Source organism: Ranitomeya variabilis, chromosome 5 (assembly GCF_051348905.1).
Source record: "Ranitomeya variabilis isolate aRanVar5 chromosome 5, aRanVar5.hap1, whole genome shotgun sequence".
Taxonomy (NCBI): Eukaryota; Metazoa; Chordata; class Amphibia; order Anura; family Dendrobatidae; genus Ranitomeya; species Ranitomeya variabilis.
Genome location: NC_135236.1, coordinates 489180487 through 489203649, shown reverse-complemented (window position 1 = coordinate 489203649; position 23163 = coordinate 489180487). Strand labels below are relative to the sequence as shown.

The 23163-nt window shown below is 42.9% G+C and overlaps 2 protein-coding genes across 4 annotated transcripts in view; one reads left to right on the top strand and one right to left on the bottom strand.

Moving 5' to 3' along the window:
* Positions 1-5307, top strand: part of DEPDC4 (DEP domain containing 4) — a 77737-nt gene extending 72430 nt beyond the window's left edge. The window contains exons 9-10 of one of the 3 annotated variants that reach the window (XM_077265578.1): positions 840-1068; positions 1546-1823. In XM_077265578.1, coding sequence (XP_077121693.1) covers positions 840-1021 — 182 coding nt within the window. In that variant the 3' untranslated portion in view covers positions 1022-1068; positions 1546-1823. Of the gene's footprint in view, positions 1-839 lie in introns of all 3 variants that reach the window. The other 2 variants (XM_077265577.1, XM_077265579.1) reach the window with 2 other exon arrangements.
* Positions 5308-21047: 15740 nt separating this feature from the next.
* Positions 21048-23163, bottom strand: part of ACTR6 (actin related protein 6) — a 31851-nt gene continuing 29735 nt past the window's right edge. The window contains exon 11 of the mRNA XM_077265571.1: positions 21048-21330. Within this exon, the coding sequence (XP_077121686.1) occupies positions 21201-21330 (130 nt within the window). The 3' untranslated portion in view covers positions 21048-21200. The remainder of the gene's footprint in view (positions 21331-23163) is intronic.

The window sequence follows — 23163 nt, the reverse complement described above, 5'->3', positions numbered from 1 at the left end:
GGCGATAGGAACCCACTGAGCGGTTAGACGTGGCAGTGGACTTCATACAGTCCGAGAAGAATGTTAAACTAAGAACTTCATGTTCAGTAATATATATTTTGCCTAGCGTCAGATCAATGTATGAATTTTTGGAGGTGCGGTTCATGTTCTTTTTGTTCACCAAGAAAAAATTCATCCAGAGCGTTGTAAAAGACTCATTGCCAGTTATTGGAAACGCAATCACTTTTTCACACAGGGCCCTGTAGGTTTGGATTTTTTTTTTCTCTTAATAATAGACATTTATTTAAAAACTGCATTTTGTGTTTGTGTTATCTTTTTCTAATATTTAGATTTGTTTGGTGATCTGAAACATTTATATGTGACAAACATACAAACAAATAGGAAATCAGGAAGGGGCAAACACTTTTTCACACAACTGTGTATCTATGTAATATATAATTATATTTTAAAGGAGTTATCCAGCACTCCAGTATATACAATAAATAGCTCCAAATAATAATGAAACAGTCTTACCAGGGTTCACATGTATAATATAGGTCACAATTATTACAGAGCTCTTTAGTCGGGCCTGGGTAAGAGGGCAATGAGTGCCTAACCCTGGAAAAAGGTGTCCCAGTAACCATCTGTTAATTTTATCTTTGCACTGGTTAGAAAGCATGTACAGTATTGAGAAGACCCCAATATTTGCAGCGGCTGGGTGCAGTGTACATGTGCAGCCGTCTAAGAAGGAATTGTGACTACTTTTTTTTTAAGTTTTTAACTAGCCATCTGCTAGTTTTATGTTCATTGATATCCCGAAATGCCTATATATTTTTTTATTTTTTGCATCCATGTTACAGGTTTTACGTTTTGTGAACTGTTAACCATTAAAGAATACGACGCACAGAGGTATGATTACACAAGAAGGGAAATTCATCGGTTACTAATTATGGTGGACGGGAGTTCTGTTATTCCTGAGAAAAAAAGGAAGAAATTAATGAAAGAATTCCAAAAGTATCACCCTTCAGCCTCCAGCAACTAAGGTTCACCGATCTGCTTTGATGAAATGGCCCTTTGCACTACGAGTAGGTGGGTTTGTGCCCACCTATGAACCCAGGTTTTCCATCTACTGTACATAAAAATGTGATCAGGAGCATTGTCCTTGCAATACATGACCAATGCAATTTTTTGTCATTTGGGAAATGCTCTAGTAGTTATGGTGAATGCTTTCCATGGTATATTAAGCTCTTTACTAGAGACTGACCAAGTGCTCTTTTATGTGGTTCTATAGAGAGAACTTTGTACCTACACTGGTATACTTTGTACTGTGAGTAACTACTGATTCTTAAAGGGAAGTAAATGGACTGATGTGATAGGACCAGAGGTTGACTGCCTTTCTTCTGATGAGTATGGTCTGTGATTCTTAACATTGAAGCTGTGAAATACAATAGGTATTCAATTTCATTGACCTGCCATGATTGACAGCCATGATATAGTGTATACAGTAAATGCAGAAAAATTACCTTAAGGTCTCACTATGTTTGGTAACTTTTTTTTTTCTTACAGGTTTTTAAAATGTTACAAACAGCCAGCTGCCATGACATCCCATCAGCACACCACAAACTTAAATGCTCTGCTCATTGCTGTTGGTATTCGCACAAACCCGTGTCTACTCCATGTGGAGCAGGTATAGCTCCTGAGCCCACTTCAGGACTAATGATACGCAGTTGGAAAAATAAGTATTTGACACACTGCTGATTTTACAACTTTTCCCACCTACAGAGAATGGAGAGGTCTGTAATGTTTATCGTAGGTACTCAAACTATGAGAGACAGAATCTAAAAATGAAAACCAGAAAATCACACTGTATGATTTTTACATAACTAATTTGCATTTTTTTGCATGAAATAAGTATTTGATACAATAGAAAAACAGAACTTAATATTTGTTACAGTAACATTTGTTTGCAATTACAGAGGTCAGATGTTTCCTGTAGTTCTTCACCAAGTTTGCACACACTGCAGCAGGGATTTTGGCCTTCTCCTCCATACAGATTTTCTCCAGATCTTGCAGGTTTTGGGGCTGTCACAGGACAACATTGAGTTTCAGCTCCCTCCAAAGATTTTCTATTGGGTTCAGATCTGGAGACTGGCTAGGCCACTCCAGGACCTTGAAATACTTCTTACGGAGCCACTCCTTAGTTGCCCTGGCTGTGTGTTTTGTATCATTGTCATGATGGAATACCCAGCCATGACCCATCTTCAATGCTCTTACTGAGGGAAGGAGGTTATTGGCCAAAATCTCGCAATACATGACCCCATCCATCCTCCCTTCTATACGGTGCAGTCGCCTTGTCCACTTTGCAGGAAAGCCCCCCCAAAGTATGATGTTTCCTCCACCATGCTTGATGGTTGGGGCTGTGCTCGTCCTTCTTCCAATCACACCGAGTAGAGTTGATACCAAAAAGTTCTATTTTGGTCTCATCTGCCACATGACATTCTCCCGTGCCTCCTCTGGATCATCCAGATGGTCATTGGCAAACCTCAGACAGGCCTTGACGTGCTGGGGGAACTTGCTTGCCCTGCAGGATTTTCATCAATGATGGCATAGTATGTTACTAACCGTAATGTTTGAGACGGTGTTCCCAGCTTTCTTCAGGTCATTGACCAGGTCCTGCCATGTAGTTCTGGGCTGATTCCTGACCTTTCTCAGACTCATCCTTACTCTACGAGGTGAGAGCTGGCATAGAGCACCAGACCGAGGAAGATTGACAGTCATCTTGTGTTTTTTCTAATAATTGTGCCAACTGTTGTTGCCTTCTCACCGAGCTGCTTACCTATTGTCCTGTAGCCCATCCCAGCCTTGTGCAGGCCTACAATTTTGTCCTTGGTGTCCTTAAACAGCGCTTTGTTCTTGGCCATGGTGGAGAGGTTGGTGTGTGATTGAGTGTGTGGACAGGTGTCTTTTATACAGGTGACAAGTGTAAACAGATGCAATTAATACAAGTAATGAGGGCAGAATAGGAGGCGTCTTAAAGAAAAACTAACAGGTCTGTGAGCGCCAGAATTCTTGCTGGTTGGTAGGTGATCAAATCCTTATTTCATGCAGTGACATGCAATTTAATTATTTAAAAATCATACAATGTGATTTTCTGGTTTTCATTTTTAGATTCTGTATCTCACAGGTGAAGTGTACCTACGCTAAAAATTACAGACCTCTTTATTCTTTGTAAGTCGGAAAACTTGCAAAATCGGCAGTGTATCAAATACTTATTTTTCCCACTGTATGTCATGGAACAAGGAGGGGTTAAAATATCAAGCATTTTTTACCTTTTAAAAAAAAAAAAAAAAAGTTTAACATGTGGGAATGTTGCATAAAGTGTTTGTTCAGGATGAGAAAAATGTGGCTGTCAGAAACTGAAATACCTATCAGTGGGTTGTCTTCTACTGAATTTCCATTCTATTGAAGCTAATGACTGTAGACTGTATAAGAACACGCAACCTGCTTACAGGAGTAGTTCTGCTTTTGGAAGAGGGAAGCCCTGAGCTTCTAAACCTGTATGACCCCCTTGACAAGCATTGACCCTTTGCTGCTCTGTGTTCTTACCTGAAGACTGATGTCTAAAGGGGATATCCGGGACTTAAAAAAAAATGAAAGAAAAAAAAACGTCGTTGCTAACAGAGGCAACTACAGTCCTGTTGTACCTGGCTCCGGTCATTGATATTGAGAGCTGTGTCTCTGCTGCCTAATTGGGGGAGGCCGGCTGTCAATCAACATGACACCAGTAGTCCTGACCTGTCAAGAGAAACTGCTGCTATGTTGGCAGGGCATAGCTGAATCTCTAGTGACCGGCATCGGGTACAACAGACAGTTGCCTCTTAGTAACTACATGCTTTTTTTTTTTAAAGTCCCGAATATCGCCTTTAAAAGGAGTCTGCCAGCACAAAATGGCTATTGAAACCAAGTACAGGCGCTCGGTGCATCATGGCATGGCCAAATATTTAAGTGCACCTTCCCACCTGCTTATTTCCCTCTATCACCACCTTTTCCCCTCTTCTTTGATAGACAGCTCTAGCTTGATAGAGCCCGAGAAGGGCGGTGATAGATGGGAACCATGCAGGTGTAAACGTGTATTTAACCCCTCAACAATTGTCGATACGCCTTTTAATGGCGGCAGTTAAGGGTACTTTTTCCTCAGCGCCACTTTTTAACGGCGCCCTCCCATGTGCCCAAACAGTGGCTTTTCCCCACATACGGGGTATCGGCATACTCTGGAGAAATTGCACAACAAATTTTGTGGTACCTTTGCACCCTTGTGAAAATAAAGTTTGGGTCTAAAGTACATTTTTAGTGAAAAGTAAAATGTTAATTTATTTCCCTCCACATTGCTTTAGTTCTCGTGAAGCACCTGAAGGGTTAATAAACTTCTTGATTGGGGTTTTGTGCACCTCAAGGGGTGCAGTTTTTAGAATGGTGTCACTTTTGGGTATTTTCTGTTATATTGACCCCCCCAAACTCGCTTCAAATGTGAGGTGGTCCCTAAATAAATGGTTTTGTAAATTTTGTTGGAAAAATGAGAAATTGCTGGTCAACTTTTAACCCTTATAGCTTCCAAACAAACAAAAAATGGTTTCCAAAATTGTGCTGATGTAAAGTTGACATGTGGGAAATATTATTTATTAACTATTTTGTGTGACACCATGCTCTGATTTAAGGGTACAAAACTTAACTTTGAAAATTGCAAAATTTTCAACATTTTTTACCAAATTTCCACTTTTTTCAAAAAATAAACGCAAGTCATATCGAAGACATTTTACCAGTAACATGAAGTGCAGTATGTCACGAAAAAACAACCTCAAAATCAGTGGGAACCATTAAAGCGTTCCAGAGTTATAAAGTCATAAAGTGACAGTGGTCAGAATTGTGAAAATTGGCCTGGTCATTAAGTACCAAATTGGCTCTGTCACTAAGGGGTTAATTGTTGAACCTCATCATGATGCACCGAGCGCCTGTACTAGTCTTGAACCCTCATTCTGTGCAGGTGTTGCATGCTGAGACCATTTCTCTTCATTCTATGGTATATACATAGCTGGGATGACACTTTACTATATAAATTAATTTATTCTACCTTTAGCCTAAAAGAGGCTACTCAAATGCCATAGACTTAAGGTACCTTCACACGAAGCGACGCTGCAGCGATAGCGACAACGATGCCGATCGCTGCAGCGTCGCTGTTTGATCGCTGGGGAGCTGTCACACAGTCAGCTCTCCAGCGACCAACGATGCCGAGGTCCCCGGGTAACCAGGGTAAACATCAGGTTGCTAAGCGCAGGGCCGCGCTTAGTAACCCGATGTTTACCCTGGTTACCAGCGTAAAAGTAAAAAAAACAAACAGTACATACTCACCTGCGCGTCCCCCAGCGTCTGCTTCCTGACACTGACTGAGCTCCGGCCCTAACAGCACAGCGGTGACGTCACCGCTCTGCTTTCACTTTCACTTTAGGGCCGGCGCTCAGTAAGTGTCAGGAAGCAGACGCTGGGGGACGCGCAGGTGAGCATGTACTGTTTGTTTTTTTTACTTTTACGCTGGTAACCAGGGTAAACATCGGGTTACTAAGCGCGGCCCTGCGCTTGGTAACCCGATGTTTACCCTGGTTACCAGTGTAAAACATCGCTGGTATCGTTGCTTTTGCTTTCAAACACAACGATACACAGCGATCGGACGACCAAATAAAGTTCTGGACTTTATTCAGCGACCAGCGACATCACAGCAGGATCCTGATCGCTGCTGCGTGTCAAACGAAACGATATCGCTAGCGAGGACGCTGCAACGTCACGGATCGCTAGCGATATCGTTACAAAGTCGTTTCGTGTGAAGGTACCTTTATGTAGCAATTCACCTTCATGGGATAAGTGCAAATAATTGTGTGTGTGTAGGAATTTAATAGTTTTATTTCTGCTGATAAGTTTAGATGTAGTGAATTCCTAGAGTTTTAGGAAGATCATTGTTTGATAAATGAATGGTGATGAGGGAATACAGACTTTAATCGGGGGTGTATCCGGCCTTTCCGTTCATCACAAATTAGCAATCCACTACAGCCTCCATCAAAATGAGCTGTTGTCACCAGGGATCTCTAACCAACACAACTCCTTTACCTCCGGATAATACTATTATTACTAGCTGTATTATTGCTAGTAATAGTAATAATAATATAGCTGATAATAATACTGATTTGCAACGTTTAGATTTTTTTTAAAACACTGGTTACCAGTATCATGGCACTAATACACATTTCTGACACCACCGAAGAACATTTATCAGCATAGTATTTCATAGCTGTGATTTGATAATGGATTAGCAATAAACTCTGCACTGTACACACTAATATAGAACTGTATAGTTGAGTAATATTGATAAGTGTATTAAAAAAAAAAATGTTGCCTTTTCTCCTACATATCCAACATCTAGATGTTGAGGTTTTTATTTTTAATAAAATCAGGAAATAAAGCTATATTGTATAAAAGCCGAAATTAGGAGGGAAAATTATTGTTTACCTTAATTTTAATTACAAAATGAACTCATAACTTTTTCATGGAAAATAAAAATATTAATTATTGTATTAATGTTGTTGGTGTTTTTTTCTGTTTGCACATACATCAAAATAATAAATCATTACATTGTTGTTCTCGTCATTGAAATTCTGGACTGTGTGAAAATAAAATTGACATGTCAATGATTTTGAGAATGGAGAAGTTTGTGTATTTTTTTAATTATCAATATTTTATAGTTCAGTCAGTGGTGCTGATAAGTTTTAGTATCTTCATTATAAAGATATTTAAAACTTGTCAGAGAAATCATTAAAATCCATAAGTCAACTACAGAAGGAGAAAGCTTACAATTTTTTTTTTTTATGGTTAACATAGGGAAAGAGAAGAAATTATGTTTAGCGAAGAGGTGAGAAAAACCTCCTAAAAACACCCAGTGAGGCTAGGACCCCCTGGTGTAGTATATCTGCTGGGAATGGACATGAAGTCTGGGGTTTGCTTAATAAAAGGCAGAGACATAGGCTCTTCTCAGGGATTAGCCGCTATGAGGAAAGACCCTCCCCAGACTTTGTACCAAATGTACATTTATGAATTACTAGATGGTGGCACGATTCTAACGTATCAGGTATTCTAGAATATGTATGTCCACATAGTATATTGCCCAGCCCACGTAGTATATTGCCCAGTGACTTAGTATATTGCCCAGCCACGTAGTATATTGCACAGCGACGTAGTGTACAGCAAAGAGCCACGTAGTATATTGCCCAGTGACGTAGTATATTGCCCAGTGACGTAGTATACAGCACAGAGCCACGTAGTATATTGCCCAGCCACGTAGTATATTGCCCAGCCACGTAGTATATTGCCCAGTGACGTAGTATATTGCCCAGTGACGTAGTATACAGCACAGAGCCACGTAGTATATTGCACAGCGACATAGTATACAGCACAGAGCCACGTAGTATATTGCCCAGCCACGTAGTATATTGGCCAGTCACGTAGTATATTGCCCAGCTACGTAGTATATTGCCCAGCCACGTATGTGACAGGTTAAAAAATAAACATATACTCGCCTTCCGAGGGTACCCTAGTAGTTCTGTCGTCTCCTTCTCGCGCAGGACTTGTGATGACGTCGCGGTCACATGACCGTGTCGCGGTCACATGACCGTGTCGCGGTCACATGACCGTGTCGCGGTCACATGACCGTGACGTCACGGCAGGTCTTTCTCGCGCAGGCGCCCAAGACCTGTGATGACTTCGCGGTCACATGACCGTGACGTCATGGCAGGTCCTTTTCGCAGACCATCCTTCCACCGGAACCTGCCTGGAGCGTCGCGAGGAGCGGGAAAGGTGAGTATATAATGATTTTATATATTTTTTTAATTATTTTTACCATTAGATGTTTTTACAATTGACGCTGCATAGGCAGCCTCAATAGTAAAAACTTGGTCACACAGGGTTAATAGCGGCGGTTACGGAGCGAGTTACCCGTGGCATAACGCGGTCCGTTACCGCCGGCATTAACCCTGTGTGAGCGGTGACTGCGGGGAGTATGGTGCGGGCACTGACTGCAGGGGAGTAGGGAGGGACTAATTGGACTGTGGCCGTAGCTGATTGGTCTCGGCAGCCATGACAGGCAGCTGCCGAGACCAATCAGCGACTTGGATTTCATGACAGACATAGGCCGCGACCAATGAATATCCGTGACAGACAGACGGAAGTGACCCTTAGACAATTATATAGTAGACTAGATTGTGGCCCGATTCTAACGCATCGGGTATTCTAGAATATGCATGTCCCCGTAGTATATGGACAATGATGATTCCAGAATTCTATGGTGTCTGTCTTTTTACTGAAAAAAATATTGCAGTGTGCTGTATCATTTCCTACAGGTCCAGCCTGTGCGCATGTGCTGCTCTTGGTCTCCTGGGTCCCCGGTCCGAGCGGTGTCTTCTATGCCTCGCGCAGGCGCTGTGGGACTTTTTCCTCTCCCACAACGGCTGAGCGATGCGTGACGCCGTCTCTGACGTGGGACGAGGCGCCCCGGGCGCGCATGCGCCATGCACACGGCTGTGAGTGGCCGAGACGCTCCACGTGATTAGTCACGTGTGTCTGAGTGTGCCTACTTTAGGGGTCCTGGTATGTCTTGGGGCAACTCCCCTTGAGGAAGCTAAATATCCGCGTTAGCGAAACGCGCGTCGGGGGCTCTTCACGAGTTGAATCCTGTCCGGTGCACGCTGCCCCTGCATACTTTACTGGTAAGAGCCGCCTTCTGTCACTGACATTTGATTCCGTTGGTAGATGGTGTATACCCACGGTGGTGACTTGGTAAATTTATCCGGCTGTCTCTATTGCGGTACTTATGCTTATTATACGGCACTCTGGCAGTGTGTGCACCGGGGGAGACTCGCTTCATTTTAATCATCCTGTTGTATCGCTTACTATATATATATATATATGCACTTTATGCTTGTAAATTAAATAAATATTTATATTTTGCACCATTCTTTCTGCTCCGTTGGTACTCCTTTTTTATAATGGTTTACATGGAGCTATTTTTTCCTTTTGGTTGCGGGTTCTTACGGCACTATTCAGTGCTTTAATTTACCTGCTACAATGTCGCCTGGTTTTGTTATTAATTATATAGTAGACTAGATTGTGGCCCGATTCTAACGCATCGGGTATTCTAGAATATGCATGTCCCCGTAGTATATGGACAATGATGATTCCAGAATTCTATGGTGTCTGTCTTTTTACTGAAAAATATATTGCAGTGTGTTGTATCATTTCCTACACTAAAAAGGATGGAATCTTCCTTTTAGAGCGTCCAGCTGTGGATCTGAGCAGACACTTGATCTTTATGACACCTATCCATTATTATTCCAATAGTACGAAATGGTTAATAAAACACACACACACATTATTAAAAAGTATTTTAATGAAATAAAGACACAGGGTGTTTTAATATTTTATTATACTCTTAATCCACCTGAAGACCTTCGTTCTGTAAAAAAGGAAAAATAAAAAATCAACAATATACGTCGATACTGTGCCTGTCGCTGATTGGTCGAGGCGAATTCACGGCAGACTGTGCCCGTCGCTGATTGGTTGAGGCAACCTTTATGACATCATCGTCGCCATGCTGTGCCCGTCGCTGATTGGTCGAGGCCTGGCGGCCTCGACCAGAGACGCGGGATTTCCAGGACAGACAGAAAAACCCTTAGACAATTATATATATAGATTAGGGTTAGTATTGATGGGACATATATTCAACTTCAGGACTAATAGGACAAGAATGTCATGGTGTATTTTCTCATCACTGAGACATGCCAATCAGCCCCAAATCAATAGTGGCAAGATACCTGACAACAGCCCTGCCATGTTTGCTATCTATGAAAAGATAAAATCCCAATTAAATATGTCTGCAACCCGCTGGAGCAAAGATATCATGAATGTTGGGAATATCATAATTTTCTGAAACTGAAGTCACATCCCATGACCAGCCCTGTTATGAGTCATCAAGGGGAAGTGTGTGGGTGGAGCATAGGTGCTGATAAAAAGACAAGACAAATTATGTGTTCAGTGCCGGAATATCTTCATTGCTGTGTAGGCTTGATCCACGTTTTCAGACAGTTATTAGGAGCGCTCCCACCCCCCTTTCTCCCATAAATCTGAAGCCATTGCAATGACGTCAGGTTTAGTGGTATTTTTTTTTTTTTTTGTTAAACCTTTTATGTAATTGTATATGCTGTATTGTTTTGTCCCCTCTAAAATAATTGTATATTTTTTTTTAAACATTGCCTATCTTCCTGGATGAAAAATAAATGTAATAGTTCTGTTCCTTTTGTTCCATATCCTGTTGTGAATTCTGTTGTGGGTTCTGCTCTTGGGCTCCCTCCGGTGGTTATGAGTGGTAGTGCTGCTGTTTGTCCTTCACAACAGTCATCAGCTGCTTCCACTTTGGACGGGGCTATTTAGTCTGGCTCCTGCCTTTAGTGAGTGCCAGTTGTCCATTGTTTTCTAGGGATCCACATCTCTGCTTGGTTTCTCCTTCTGGATTGTCCAAATCATCAAAGATAAGTCCTGGCTCTGTTTTTGCAGTCCACATGCGGTGGACTTAATAGTTCTGTGAATTGCTATGTTTTTTCTTGTCCAGCTTTGTCTGTGTTAAGATTTATTCAGCCAAGTTGGAAGCTCTGGAGTCACAGAGTTACCCTCCATGCCTTTAGTTAGGTGTGGAGATTTTTGTATTCTCTGTGGTGGATTTTGTAGTATTTTTATACTGACCGCACAGTACTCTTTCCTGTCTTTTCTTTCTAGGTAGCGTGGCCTCCTTTGCTAAATTCTGTTTTCAGTCTGCGTTTGTAATTTCCCTCTCCTCTCACAGTCAATATTTGTGGGGGGCTGCCTTTCCTTTGGGAATTTTCTCTGAGGCAAGATAGTATTCCTGTTTCTTTCTTTAGGGGTAATTAGTCCTCCGGCCGTGACGAGGTGTCTAGGGAGTGACAGGAACATCCCACGGCTACTTCTAGTTGATGTGTTAAGTTCAGGGTCTGCGGTCAGTATAGAGGCCACCTACTCCAGAGCTCGTCCATGCTGCTCCTAGGCCACCAGTTCATAACAGTACAACTGGCCAACAATGAGTTAACCGCATCTCAAAAGAAGGGAAAGAAAGTGCTGAGCCATTTTTTTTTCTGTACTCTGTTGTGTTTTTTTTTCCCTCTTCACTTCTGGGTGGCTCAGGAGTTAGGCGTTGACATGGATGTTCAGGGACTTGCTTCTCGGGTGGATCAACTTGCTGCTAGAGTACAGGGTATTTCTGATTATATCGTGCAGACTCCTGTTTTAGAGCCTAGAATTCCTACCCCCGATCTGTTCTTCGGGGACAGGTCCAAATTTTTGAGCTTTAAAAATAAGTGTAAACTGTTTTTTGCTCTTAAGCCCCGTTCCTCTGGTGATCTCATCCAGCAGGTAAAAATTGTCATTTCTCTGTTGCGTGGTGACCCGCAGGATTGGGCATTTTCCCTGGAATCTGGGAATCCGGCCTTGCTTAATGTAGACACCTTTTTTCAGGCGCTTGGGTTATTGTATGATGAACCTAACTCTGTAGAGCATGCTGAGAAAACACTTTTGGCCCTGTATCAGGGTCAAGAAGCGGCAGTCATATTGCCAGAAATTCAGAAAATGGTCTGTGCTTACTAAGTGGAATGAGGATGCTTTGGCGGCAATTTTCAGAAAGGGTCTTTCTGAATCTGTTAAAGATGTTATGGTGGGGTTCCCCACGCCTGCAGGTCTGAGTGATTCTATGTCTCTGACCATTCAAATTGATCGGCGCTTGCGTGAGCGCAGAGTTGTGCACACTATGGCGTTGTCTTCCGAGCGGAGTCCTGAGCCAATGCAGTGTGATAGGATTGTGTCTAGAGCGGAACGCCAAGGATTCAGACGTCAAAATAGGTTGTGCTTTTACTGCAGCGATTCTGCTCATGTTATTTCTGATTGCCCTAAGCATGCCAAGAGAATCGCTAATTCTGTTACTATCAGTACTGTACAACCTAAATTTCTGTTATCTGTGACCCTGATCTGCTCATTATCATCATTCTCTGTCATGGCATTTGTGGATTCAGGCGCCACTTTAAATTTAATGGACTTAGAATTTGCCAGACGTTGTGGTTTTTCCTTACAGCCTTTGCGGAGTCCTATCCCTTTGAGGGGGATTGATGCTACACCATTGGCTAAAAATAAACCTCAGTTTTGGACACAGGTGACCATGTGCATGGCGCCAGCCCATCAGGAAGATTGTCGTTTTCTGGTGTTGCATAATTTGCATGATGCTGTTGTGCTGGGGTTTCCATGGTTACAGGTACATAATCCGGTGTTGGATTGGAAATCTGTCTGTGACTAGTTGGGGTTGTCAGGGGGTTCACGATGACGTTCCTCTGATGTCAATTTCCTCCTCCACCTCTTCTGAAATTCCTGAGTTTCTGTCAGATTTCCAGGATGTTTTCGATGAGCCCAAGTCCAGTTCCCTTCCACCGCATAGGGACTGTGATTGTGCTATTGATTTGATTCCAGGCTCTAAGTTTCCTAAGGGCCGACTTTTCAACCTGTCTGTGCCTGAACGTGCCGCCATGCGGAGCTATATAAAGGAGTCTTTGGAGAAGGGGCATATTCGGCCATCTTCTTCTCCATTAGGAGCAGGTTTTTTTTTTGTTGCCAAGAAGGATGGCTCCTTGAGACCCTGTATTGATTATCGCCTCTTGAATAAGATCACGGTCAAATTCCAATACCCTTTGCCTTTGCTTTCTGATTTGTTTGCCAGAATTAAGGGGGCTAGTTGGTTTACTAAGATTGACCTTCGAGGGGTATATAATCTGGTTCGTATTAAGCAGGGTGACGAATGGAAAACTGCGTTTAATACGCCCGAGGGCCATTTTGAGTATCTTGTGATGCCATTCGGACTCTCTAATGCCCCATCTGTGTTTCAGTCCTTCATGCATGATATTTTTCGGAATTATCTTGATAAATTCATGATTGTATATTTGGATGATATTTTGATTTTTTCCGATGATTGGGAGTCTCATGTGAAACAAGTCAGGATGGTATTTCAGGTCCTTCGTGATAATGCCTTGTTTGTGAAGGGGTCTAAGTGCCTCTTTGGAGTACAGAAGGTTTCTTTTTTGGGCTTCATTTTTTCTCCATCATCTATAGAAATGGATCTGGCTAAGGTTCAGGCCATTCACGATTGGATCCAGCCCACATCCATGAAAAGCCTTCAGAAATTTTTGGGCTTTGCTAATTTTTATCGCCGTTTCATTGCCAACTTCTCTAGTGTGGTTAAACCCCTGACCGATTTGACGAGGAAGGGCGCTGATGTAGCTAATTGGTCCTCTGCGGCCGTTTCTGCCTTTCAGGAGCTTAAGCGCCGATTTACTTCTGCCCCTGTGTTGCGTCAGCCGGATGTTTCTCCTCCTTTTCAGGTTGAGGTTGACGCTTCTGAGATTGGGGCAGGGGCCGTTTTGTCTCAGAGGAATTCTGATGGTTCCTTGATGAAACCGTGTGCCTTCTTTTCTCGAAAGTTTTCGCCTGCGGAACGCAATTATGATGTCGGCAATCGTGAGTTGTTGGCTATGAATTGGGCATTTGAGGAGTGGCGACATTGGCTTGAGGGGGCCAAGCACCGTATTGTGCTCTTGACCGATCATAAGAATCTGATTTACCTCGAGTCTGCCAAACGGCTGAATCCTAGACAGGCCCGATGGTCCCTGTTTTTCTCCCGGTTTGATTTTGTTGTCTCGTATCTTCCAGGTTCTAAGAATGTTAAGGCTGCTGCCCTCTCTAGGAGTTTCTTGCCTGATTCCCCTGGGATTCTTGAGCCGGTTGGTGTTCTTAAGGAGGGGGTGATTCTTTCTGCCATCTCCCCTTATTTGCGACGGGCTCTTCAGGAGTTTCCGGTTGATAAACCTGATCGCTGTCCAGCGGGGAAACTGTTTGTTCCTGACAGATGGACTAGTAAAGTGATTTCTGAGGTTCACTGTTCTGTGTTGGCTGGCCATCCTGTGATTTTTGGTACCAGAGATTTGGTTAGTAGGTCCTTTTGGTGGCCTTCTTTGTCACGGGATGTGCGTTCTTTTGTGCAGTCCTGTGGGACTTGTGCGCGGGCCAAACCTTGCTGCTCCTGCGCCAGTGGGTTGCTTTTGCCTTTGCCGGTCCCTGAGAGGCCTTGGACGCATATTTCTATGGATTTTATTTCGGATCTTCCTCTTTCCCAGAGGATGTCTGTTATCTGGGTGGTCTGTGACCGGTTTTCTAAGATGGTTCATTTGGTACCTTTGCCTAAGTTGCCCTCCTCTTCTGAGTTGGTTCCGTTGTTTTTTCAGCATGTGGTTCGTTTGCATGGCATTACGGAGAATATTGTGTCCGATAGAGGTTCCCAGTTTGTTTCTAGGTTTTGGCGGTCCTTTTGTGCTAAGCTGGGCATTGATTTGTCTTTTTATTCCGCATTTCATCCTCAGACAAACGGCCAAACCGAGCGAACTAACCAGACTTTGGAAACTTATTTGAGATGCTTTGTGTCTGCCGATCAGGATGATTGGGTGGCTTTCTTGCCATTGGCCGAGTTTGCCCTTAATAATCGGGCTAGTTCTGCTACCTTGGTGTCACCATTCTTTTGTAATTCTGGGTTTCATCCTCGTTTTTCTTCAGGGCAGGTTGAGTCTTCTGATTGTCCTGGGGTGGACTCTGTGGTTGACAGGTTGCAGCAGATTTGGGCTCATGTTGTGGACAATTTGGTGTTGTCTCAGGAGGAGGCTCAGTGTTTTGCCAACCGTCATCGGCGTGTGGGTTCCCGGCTTCGGGTTGGGGATTTGGTCTGGTTGTCTTCTCGTCATGTTCCTATGAAGGTTTCTTCCCCGAAGTTCAAGCCTCGGTTTATTGGTCCTTATAGGATTTCTGAGATTATCAATCCAGTGTCTTTTCGTTTGGCCCTTCCAGCCTCTTTTTCCATCCATAATGTTTTTCATAGATCTTTGTTGCGGAAATATGTGGTGCCCGTGGTTCCCTCTGTTGATCCTCCTGCCCCGGTGTTGATTGATGGGGAGTTGGAGTATGTTGTGGAGAAGATCTTGGATTCTTGTTTTTCTAGACGGAGGCTTCAGTATCTTGTCAAGTGGAAGGGTTATGGCCAGGAGGATAATTCTTGGGTTGTTGCCTCCGATGTTCATGCTGACGATTTGGTTCGTGCCTTCCATTTGGCTCGTCCGGATCGGCCTGGGGGCTCTGGTGAGGGTTCGGTGACCCCTCCTCAAGGGGGGGGTACTGTTGTGAATTCTGTTGTGGGTTCTGCTCTTGGGCTCCCTCCGGTGGTTATAAGTGGTAGTGCTGCTGTTTGTCCTTCACAACAGTCATCAGCTGCTTCCACTTTGGACGGGGCTATTTAGTCTGGCTCCTTCCTTTAGTGAGTGCCAGTTGTCCATTGTTTTCTAGGGATCCACATCTCTGCTTGGTTTCTCCTTCTGGATTGTCCAAATCATCAAAGATAAGTCCTGGCTCTGTTTTTGCAGTCCACATGCGGTGGACTTAATAGTTCTGTGAATTGCTATGTTTTTTCTTGTCCAGCTTTGTCTGTGTTAAGATTTATTCAGCCAAGTTGGAAGCTCTGGAGTCACAGAGTTACCCTCCATGCCTTTAGTTAGGTGTGGAGATTTTTGTATTCTCTGTGGTGGATTTTGTAGTATTTTTATACTGACCGCACAGTACTCTTTCCTGTCTTTTCTTTCTAGGTAGCGTGGCCTCCTTTGCTAAATTCTGTTTTCAGTCTGCGTTTGTAATTTCCCTCTCCTCTCACAGTCAATATTTGTGGGGGGCTGCCTTTCCTTTGGGAATTTTCTCTGAGGCAAGATAGTATTCCTGTTTCTTTCTTTAGGTGTAATTAGTCCTCCGGCCGTGACGAGGTGTATAGGGAGTGACAGGAACATCCCACGGCTACTTCTAGTTGATGTGTTAAGTTCAGGGTCTGCGGTCAGTATAGAGGCCACCTTACTCCACAGCTTGTCCATGCTGCTCCTAGGCCACCAGTTCATAACAATATCCTGCACTCCTGAAAGCCATGTTACCTGTTAGGTGTCCAATAGGTCTGTATAAACAACTAGATGGTGGCCAGATTCTAACGCATCGGGTATTCTAGAATATGTATGTACATATATATAGCAGCCACATAGCATACAGCAGAGGCCACGTAACAGTCACGTAGTATATAGCTCAGCCATGTAGTATATAACACAGCTCACGTATATAACACAGCTCACGTATATAACACAGCTCACGTAGTATATAACACTGCCCATGTAGTATATAACACTGCCACGTAGTAAGTAACACAGCCCACGTAATATATAGCATCCATGCAGTATATAACACAGCCCATGTAGTATATAAATTTGCCCACGCAGTATATAACACTGCCCACGTAATATATAGCAGCCTTGCAGTATATAACAGCCCAAGTACTATATATCCCTGTTAAAAAAAAAAAAAAAAAAAGAAAATAAAAAATAGTTATATACTCACCCTCCGGGGTCCAGCGAAGCTGTCCCTATGCGCGCGGTGCGGCCGCCAGCTTCCGTTCCCAGCGATGCATTGCGAAATTACCCAGATGACAGAAGGTGAGTATATAATGATTTTTTTTTCTTCTTATTTTTAACATTAGATCTTTTTACTATTGATGCGGCATAGGCAGCATCAATAGTAAAAAGTTGGTCACACAGGGTTAATAGCAGCGTTAATGGACTGCGTTACACCGCGGCGTAACGCAGCCATTAACCCTGTGTGTGCGCTGACTGGAGGGGAGTATGGAGAGGGCACTGACCGAGTAGGAAGGGGCGAATTCGCGGCCGGACTGTGCCTGGCGGTCGTGACCAGTCAGCGATGTGTGATTTCTGTGACAGACAAACAGAAGGAAGTGACCCTTATATGATTATATATATATAGATTCTTGGTGGCAGCTAATAATCTTTCTTGGGTTATTGTGGAGTTGGCAGTGACTGAACTGAGGGGTGAAAGTGTGTGTGTATAAAATTTTCCATGTGTTGGAATCGGTTGTGTATATACAATACGCTCACTGATTTCCCCGATAAGTGGCCTAGTAGTGGTAACAGCCTGCGGCCTACTCCACAAATCGCCAGTCAATTGCGCAGTTGTCCTGACAATAAGGGGCAGCAGAGTGCTGTTCGTGACAAAAAGGTGACAGCGCGATGAGTTCAGCATAACACCCCACCCCAGCTGCAATCTTTGACAAACTTAAATTATTTTTTTTCAGAAGTGTCCATTACAGAAAAGGCTGTAGGTTGGCAACACTGCCCTACAGACCTCTTTCCTAGCTCACGAATTCTGTGTAGAGTTTATATGAATCCGTTCACAAGACTTGGTCCATGGGCCGCATCTTGAATCTGTGGCCACTGGTTGGGAGCCTCAGACTATGTGCACATGTTGCGGAAAGTCTGGTGGATTTTTCCAGACTGATTTTGGTAAATCTGCAGGTAAACCGCACTGCAGATTACCGCAATTTTTTTGCGGATTTTGTGCGAATTCCTATTATGGAGCAGGTGTAAACCGCTGCGGAATCCGCACAAAGAATTGACATGCTGCGGAATAAACAACACTACGTTTTCTGCGCCTTTTTTTCTGCAGCATGTGCACTGCGGATTTTGTTTTCCATAGGTTTACATGGTTTGTAAACTCATGGAAAACAGCTGCGAATCCACAGCATCAAAACCGCTGCAGATCCACAGCAAAATCTGCAACGTGTGCACATAGCCTCAAGAGATTCTGCCTTACAACATTGTTGGTTCATTTGATTAGCCGACCTGGCGCAATGTCATGGTGGTGGCTTGACGCACATATGACCTGACTCCACGCCAGCTACTCAAAGTAGACTTGTTGATAGTCAGGTAGGAGGCAGTTGTCCAGGCTTCTTCCAGTGGTGACAGATTACTGATGAGGCAAATGCATGCAAATTTCCACTAATTTTAATTCTTTGCCCTGCAATTGATATAGTGGGTCTCTTTCAATTTATCTATGGCTGCTAGCTCACTGCAAGGAGAAAAGTACTCAAGTTTACACGTCTAAAGGCATATCCTAAAGGGTTTTTAAGTGAATATCTGAAGTTATAGGTTAAGGCAACACAACAAGTAAAAGTGATTCATCAAACCTTTTGATGTAAATCTTACGTAATACAGCTTGAAATGTAGCAAATTTTAGAGACATCTTTACGTCAGTACTTTTTTTTTTTTTAAATGGTCGAAGCTTATGAAGCTGCTGAAACAGTATAATTTCTGCCACTTCCTGCCTTGTAGATGGCAGCTGACTGGTCCACCAAAATTAAGACACGTGTGGCTTGCAGCTGACTAGACAGAGGTGCAAAACGCCTGTCTTGATGAATCAAGGCTATTGACTCAACGTGAGTTCTGATCTAGCCATGTTGTATCTGGTACAATGAAGATAGCTGTAGTACTTTTGGGTGGGGTTTTTTTTTTTGTCTACACATCATTCTATTTTTTGCATTCTGACTGAAGAGATTGGCTGGGCACAGATATCATCCGTTTTACCCTGAGAGGGAAACATCCACTTGTTGCTACTTAACCAGAGGAGTATTCCTATGAATCTTTCCCCCTTTTTTTTTTTACACCTGTAGTATCACCACATCACATAGATGTCAAGACATAACCTTGAACGCTTTTGGGTGCTCCTCAAACTACTTCAGAACAATGTTTGTGCCCTCCAACTCCAATCTACTGACAGAAGCCAAGCCAGTTCTGGCATGAGCTCCGAGACACCAGAGCAGGTGTTTCACTTTTCAGCAATTACTGTTTCAGTATCTTTGGTATGGGATTAGACCAGCCAGGCTAGCTTTTGCTCACCACGTGCATCAATATGCCTTGAGCACCCATGACCCTATTCATGCTTCATTATTTGCCCTTGGACCACTTTTGGTAGGTGTTAACAAATAGTGATGAGCGAGTGTACTCGTTGCTCGGGTTTTCCAGAGCATGCTCGGGTGACTTCTGATTATTTATGACTGCTCGGAGATTTAGTTTTCATCAAGGCAGCTGAGTGATTTACAGCTATTAGCCAGCCTGAGTACATGTGGGGGTTGCCTGGTTGCTAGGGAATCCCCACATGTAATCAAGCAGGGTAGTAGCTGTAAATCATTCAGCTACCGCGATGAAAACTAAATCTCCGAGCAGTCAAATACTCAGAGGAAAACCCGAGCAACGAGTACACTCGCTCATCACTATTAACGAATACATACCAACTTTTCACATCTAGTGTCTGAAATTTTTGCCCATTCTTTGCAAACTAACTAGTTCAGTGAGACTGGATGGAGAGTGTCTGTGAACAGCAATTTTCAAGTCTTGCCATAGCTTCATTTAGGTCTGAACATTCACTGGGCCATTGAAACTCAAGAACATGCTTGAAGCAGCCACTGATTGGCTGCAGGGATGGCATGACATAATGTCATGCAATTACTGGGACAGTTGGTGCTGACACTGCTGGAACAGCAAATATAGGGAATGAGTTGAGGTTAACCCCTTTAACATTGGCATGAACAGGACAAGCGCTCTAATTTATTTTTTTCATCTGTGAAAACCACTGATGAAACTCATGGCAAAAATTGAAATGCTGACTGCAATTGGATAAAACACTTATGACACTGGTTTTTCCGTTTGTAAAAAAAAAATAAAAAATCATTCAAGTCAAAACAGGCCTTGTCCTGTGTTTGCCTCCTGACAAACTGCCATATAAAGTGTCTTGCTCAGGGTATCTTAACACAATTTCTGAAAAATTAGATCGAATTCCGCTCCAAAATCAAAGTAAAAAAAAATAAAAATCTGGGGTTTCCAAATTTTTTGTCCTGAAGTATTTTTTGGTGGTTTCGTTAGCACTTGTTAATGTTTTTTACTGCCAGTTTTTTTTTTTTAGAATTTTTTTAGCGACTTGAATCATCTATTGTATTGGTGTTTCACAATCGTTTATTTTCTCCAAAAATTTAGAAACAGTTAGCTGGAAAAATAAAAAAGCTCAAAAAGATTGTGTGTTTGTTTTGAGCGTTGCTTCTGAATAGGAGATGCCTGATGAATGGTCTGCTCGCTTCTTTTAGCCACCATTTTTTACATAGAAATGCATATGTTCATTGGAACAAGACTGGAAGCCAGTGCACGGACTGCCCGGCTGCCCTCCAGACAAGACATGCCAGCTTCATGTATTCCTATGCAGCTGTCTCGCACTCGGGTAGGGAGAGCCACCAGTTAGTTCATGCACTACGTTCTGATTTATACGTCAGTCTGCCTGCACCCTAACCTAGTGTTAAAATAAGCGTCCTATTGATTTCAATAGGAAATAATCCTACAGTGCATATCTATTCCATACTTATTTCTCAGGGTGGAAAAAAGGCAATATATCAATTCTTTAGGCATTTAACTTGGAAACAACTTGTGAATCAATTGTATGAAGAAAATCATAGAATCTCTAGAATATAAAAATAAACTAAGGGCTGGACAAAGATGTCCCTAAGAATCTGCATTCAGAGCTTCTTCTAAATGAAAGGTGGCATTTCCAGTGTGAGACATGTAATGACTGACAGTCTGCTCTCCTGATCTACATGTCTAAAAGTTGTAAGAGGCATTCAGCAGCTTTGGCCAACAGCTATCTCTCGTGTATGGACAGCTTAAAGATTGGTGCATGATGCAAATGTCTTGGCGGTATCTAGGGACACAAATTTATTGGCATCAAACAAATGGCGATGAAGAATAGGAATATCAGCACTGATTGCCTACTGATGTGTAACTGCATGTCGCCGGACAACTTCTTTAATAGAACAACTACGTGTGTGAACCAGGCCTTTCAATACACATTCCTCATCAGAAATCTACTTAAGATGGAGTAAGCCATTGAAGGCCTAGATGCTTTTGGGTCTGCTTTTTGCCAGAATGGTACAAGTAATGAGAATGATTCAATATTAACATCAGAGATTGATCTGCAATTCATTATTGCCTTTAATGCATACAAATAATTCATTAATAATGACAAGTGTATCTAATAAATATTTGACAAGTTCCTATATTTACATCACTAAAAAAATGGGTTAAAAAAATGATATTTACAAGACAGTATAAATTATACTAGATATCAAATTTCTCTTCACAAATTTCATGGCCATTTTCTTCATAATCCTCTCTGGTCACCACCATGTCTTCAAAATCATCGTTTTCGGATATTAACTTTCCTCCTTCCCAAGAGTATGTAATGGGACTAAAAGAAAAAAAAAGTTCAGCCTGTGATCTAAAGAAATTGACAAGTACAGTATATTCTAAAACTGATTGACACTGAGTCCAAGAAGCCTGATCTTTCCTCGGCAAGTTGGGAGGACACCTGCAAAATATGTTGGATTTGTGCCATTGGTTTAAGGAAAATTGAGCGTGCCATTTTTGTAATAATCTGTAGATATTTAAAAGGGAAACGGTCACCTCCAACAATGCCATTTTCCTGAAGGGTGAGGCCATGTGCTATAAAAACGCGAAAAACACGCTTACATATGCCTCCTATTATTTACAGTGTATTCCGCATTTCTTGTGCAAATGTTGCATTTTTTTCCGCGAAAAAATCGCATCGCGGAAAAAAAAGCAACATGTTCATTAAAAATGCAGAATTGCGGGGATTCCGCACACCTAGGAGTGCATTGATCTGCTTACTTCCCGCACGGGGCTGTGCCCACCATGCGGGAAGTAAGCAGATCATGTGCGGTTGGTACCCAGGGTGGAGGAGAGGAGACTCTCCTCCACGGACTGGGCACCATATAATTGGTAAAAAAAAAAGAATTAAAATAAAAAATAGTGATATACTCACCTTCAATGGCCCCGGAGGCATGCTGCCGCTTCCGTTCCTTTAGATGGTCTGTGTTCAGGACCTGCGATGACGTCACGGCCTTGTGATTGGTCGCGTGACCGCTCAGCGACCAATCACAAGCCGCGATGTCATCGAAGGTCCTGAACACACACACACAGCATCTATAGGAACGGACGCCGCTGAGGAGATCGGCTGTCTGCAGGTGAGTATAACCATTTTTTATTTTTTTTTATTATTTTTAAACATTCTATCTTTTACTATTGATGCTGCATAGGCAGCATCTATAGTAAAAAGTTGGTCACACTTGTCAAACACTATGTTTGACAAGTGTGACCAACCTGTCAATCAGTTTTCCAAGCGATGCTACAGATCGCTTGGAAAACTTTAGCATTCTGCAAGCTAATTACGCTTGCAAAATGCTAAAAAAAAGTGAAAAAAACGCAAAAAAAAAAAATGCGGATTTCTTGCAGAAAATTTCCGGTTTTCTTCAGGAAATTTCTGCAAGAAATCCTGACGTGTGCACATACCCTGTGGGTTTATTAAATCATGTTAGTTTGGTGCACTGGAATTGCAGCTACAGGGAGAAAATTTATATAGAAGGGAGCAGAGGATTCTGAATATGAAGTGATGGCTGTGACAACAGAGCTTAAGCCAGAGGACCAAAAGTAAAACAAAAAAGGTATAAAACATGAAAATTGGCAGAAAAGTATAATTGGGTAATTTAGGGACATTATCCTAAGGGTACCGTCTCACAGTGGCACTTTTGTCGCTACGACGGCACGATCCGTGACGTTCCAGCGATATCTATACGATATCGCTGTGTCTGACACGCAGCAGCGATCAGGGACCCTGCTGAGAATCGTACGTCGTAGCAGATCGTTTGGAACTTTATTTCGTCACTGGATCTCCCGCTGTCATCGCTGGATCGGTGTGTGTGACACCGATCCAGCGATGCGTTCGCTTGTAACCAGGGTAAACATCGGGTTACTAAGCGCAGGGCCGCGCTTAGTAACCCGATGTTTACCCTGGTTACCATCGTAAAAGTAAAAAAAAAAAAACCGTACATACTCACATTCCGGTGTCCGTCAGGTCCCTAGCCGTCTGCTTCCCGCACTGACTGACTGCCGGCCGGAAAGTAAAAGCAGAGCACAGCGGTGACGTCACCGCTGTGCTCAGCTTTCACTTTACGGCCGGCACTCAGTCAGTGTGGGAAGCAGACGGCTAGGGACCTGACGGACA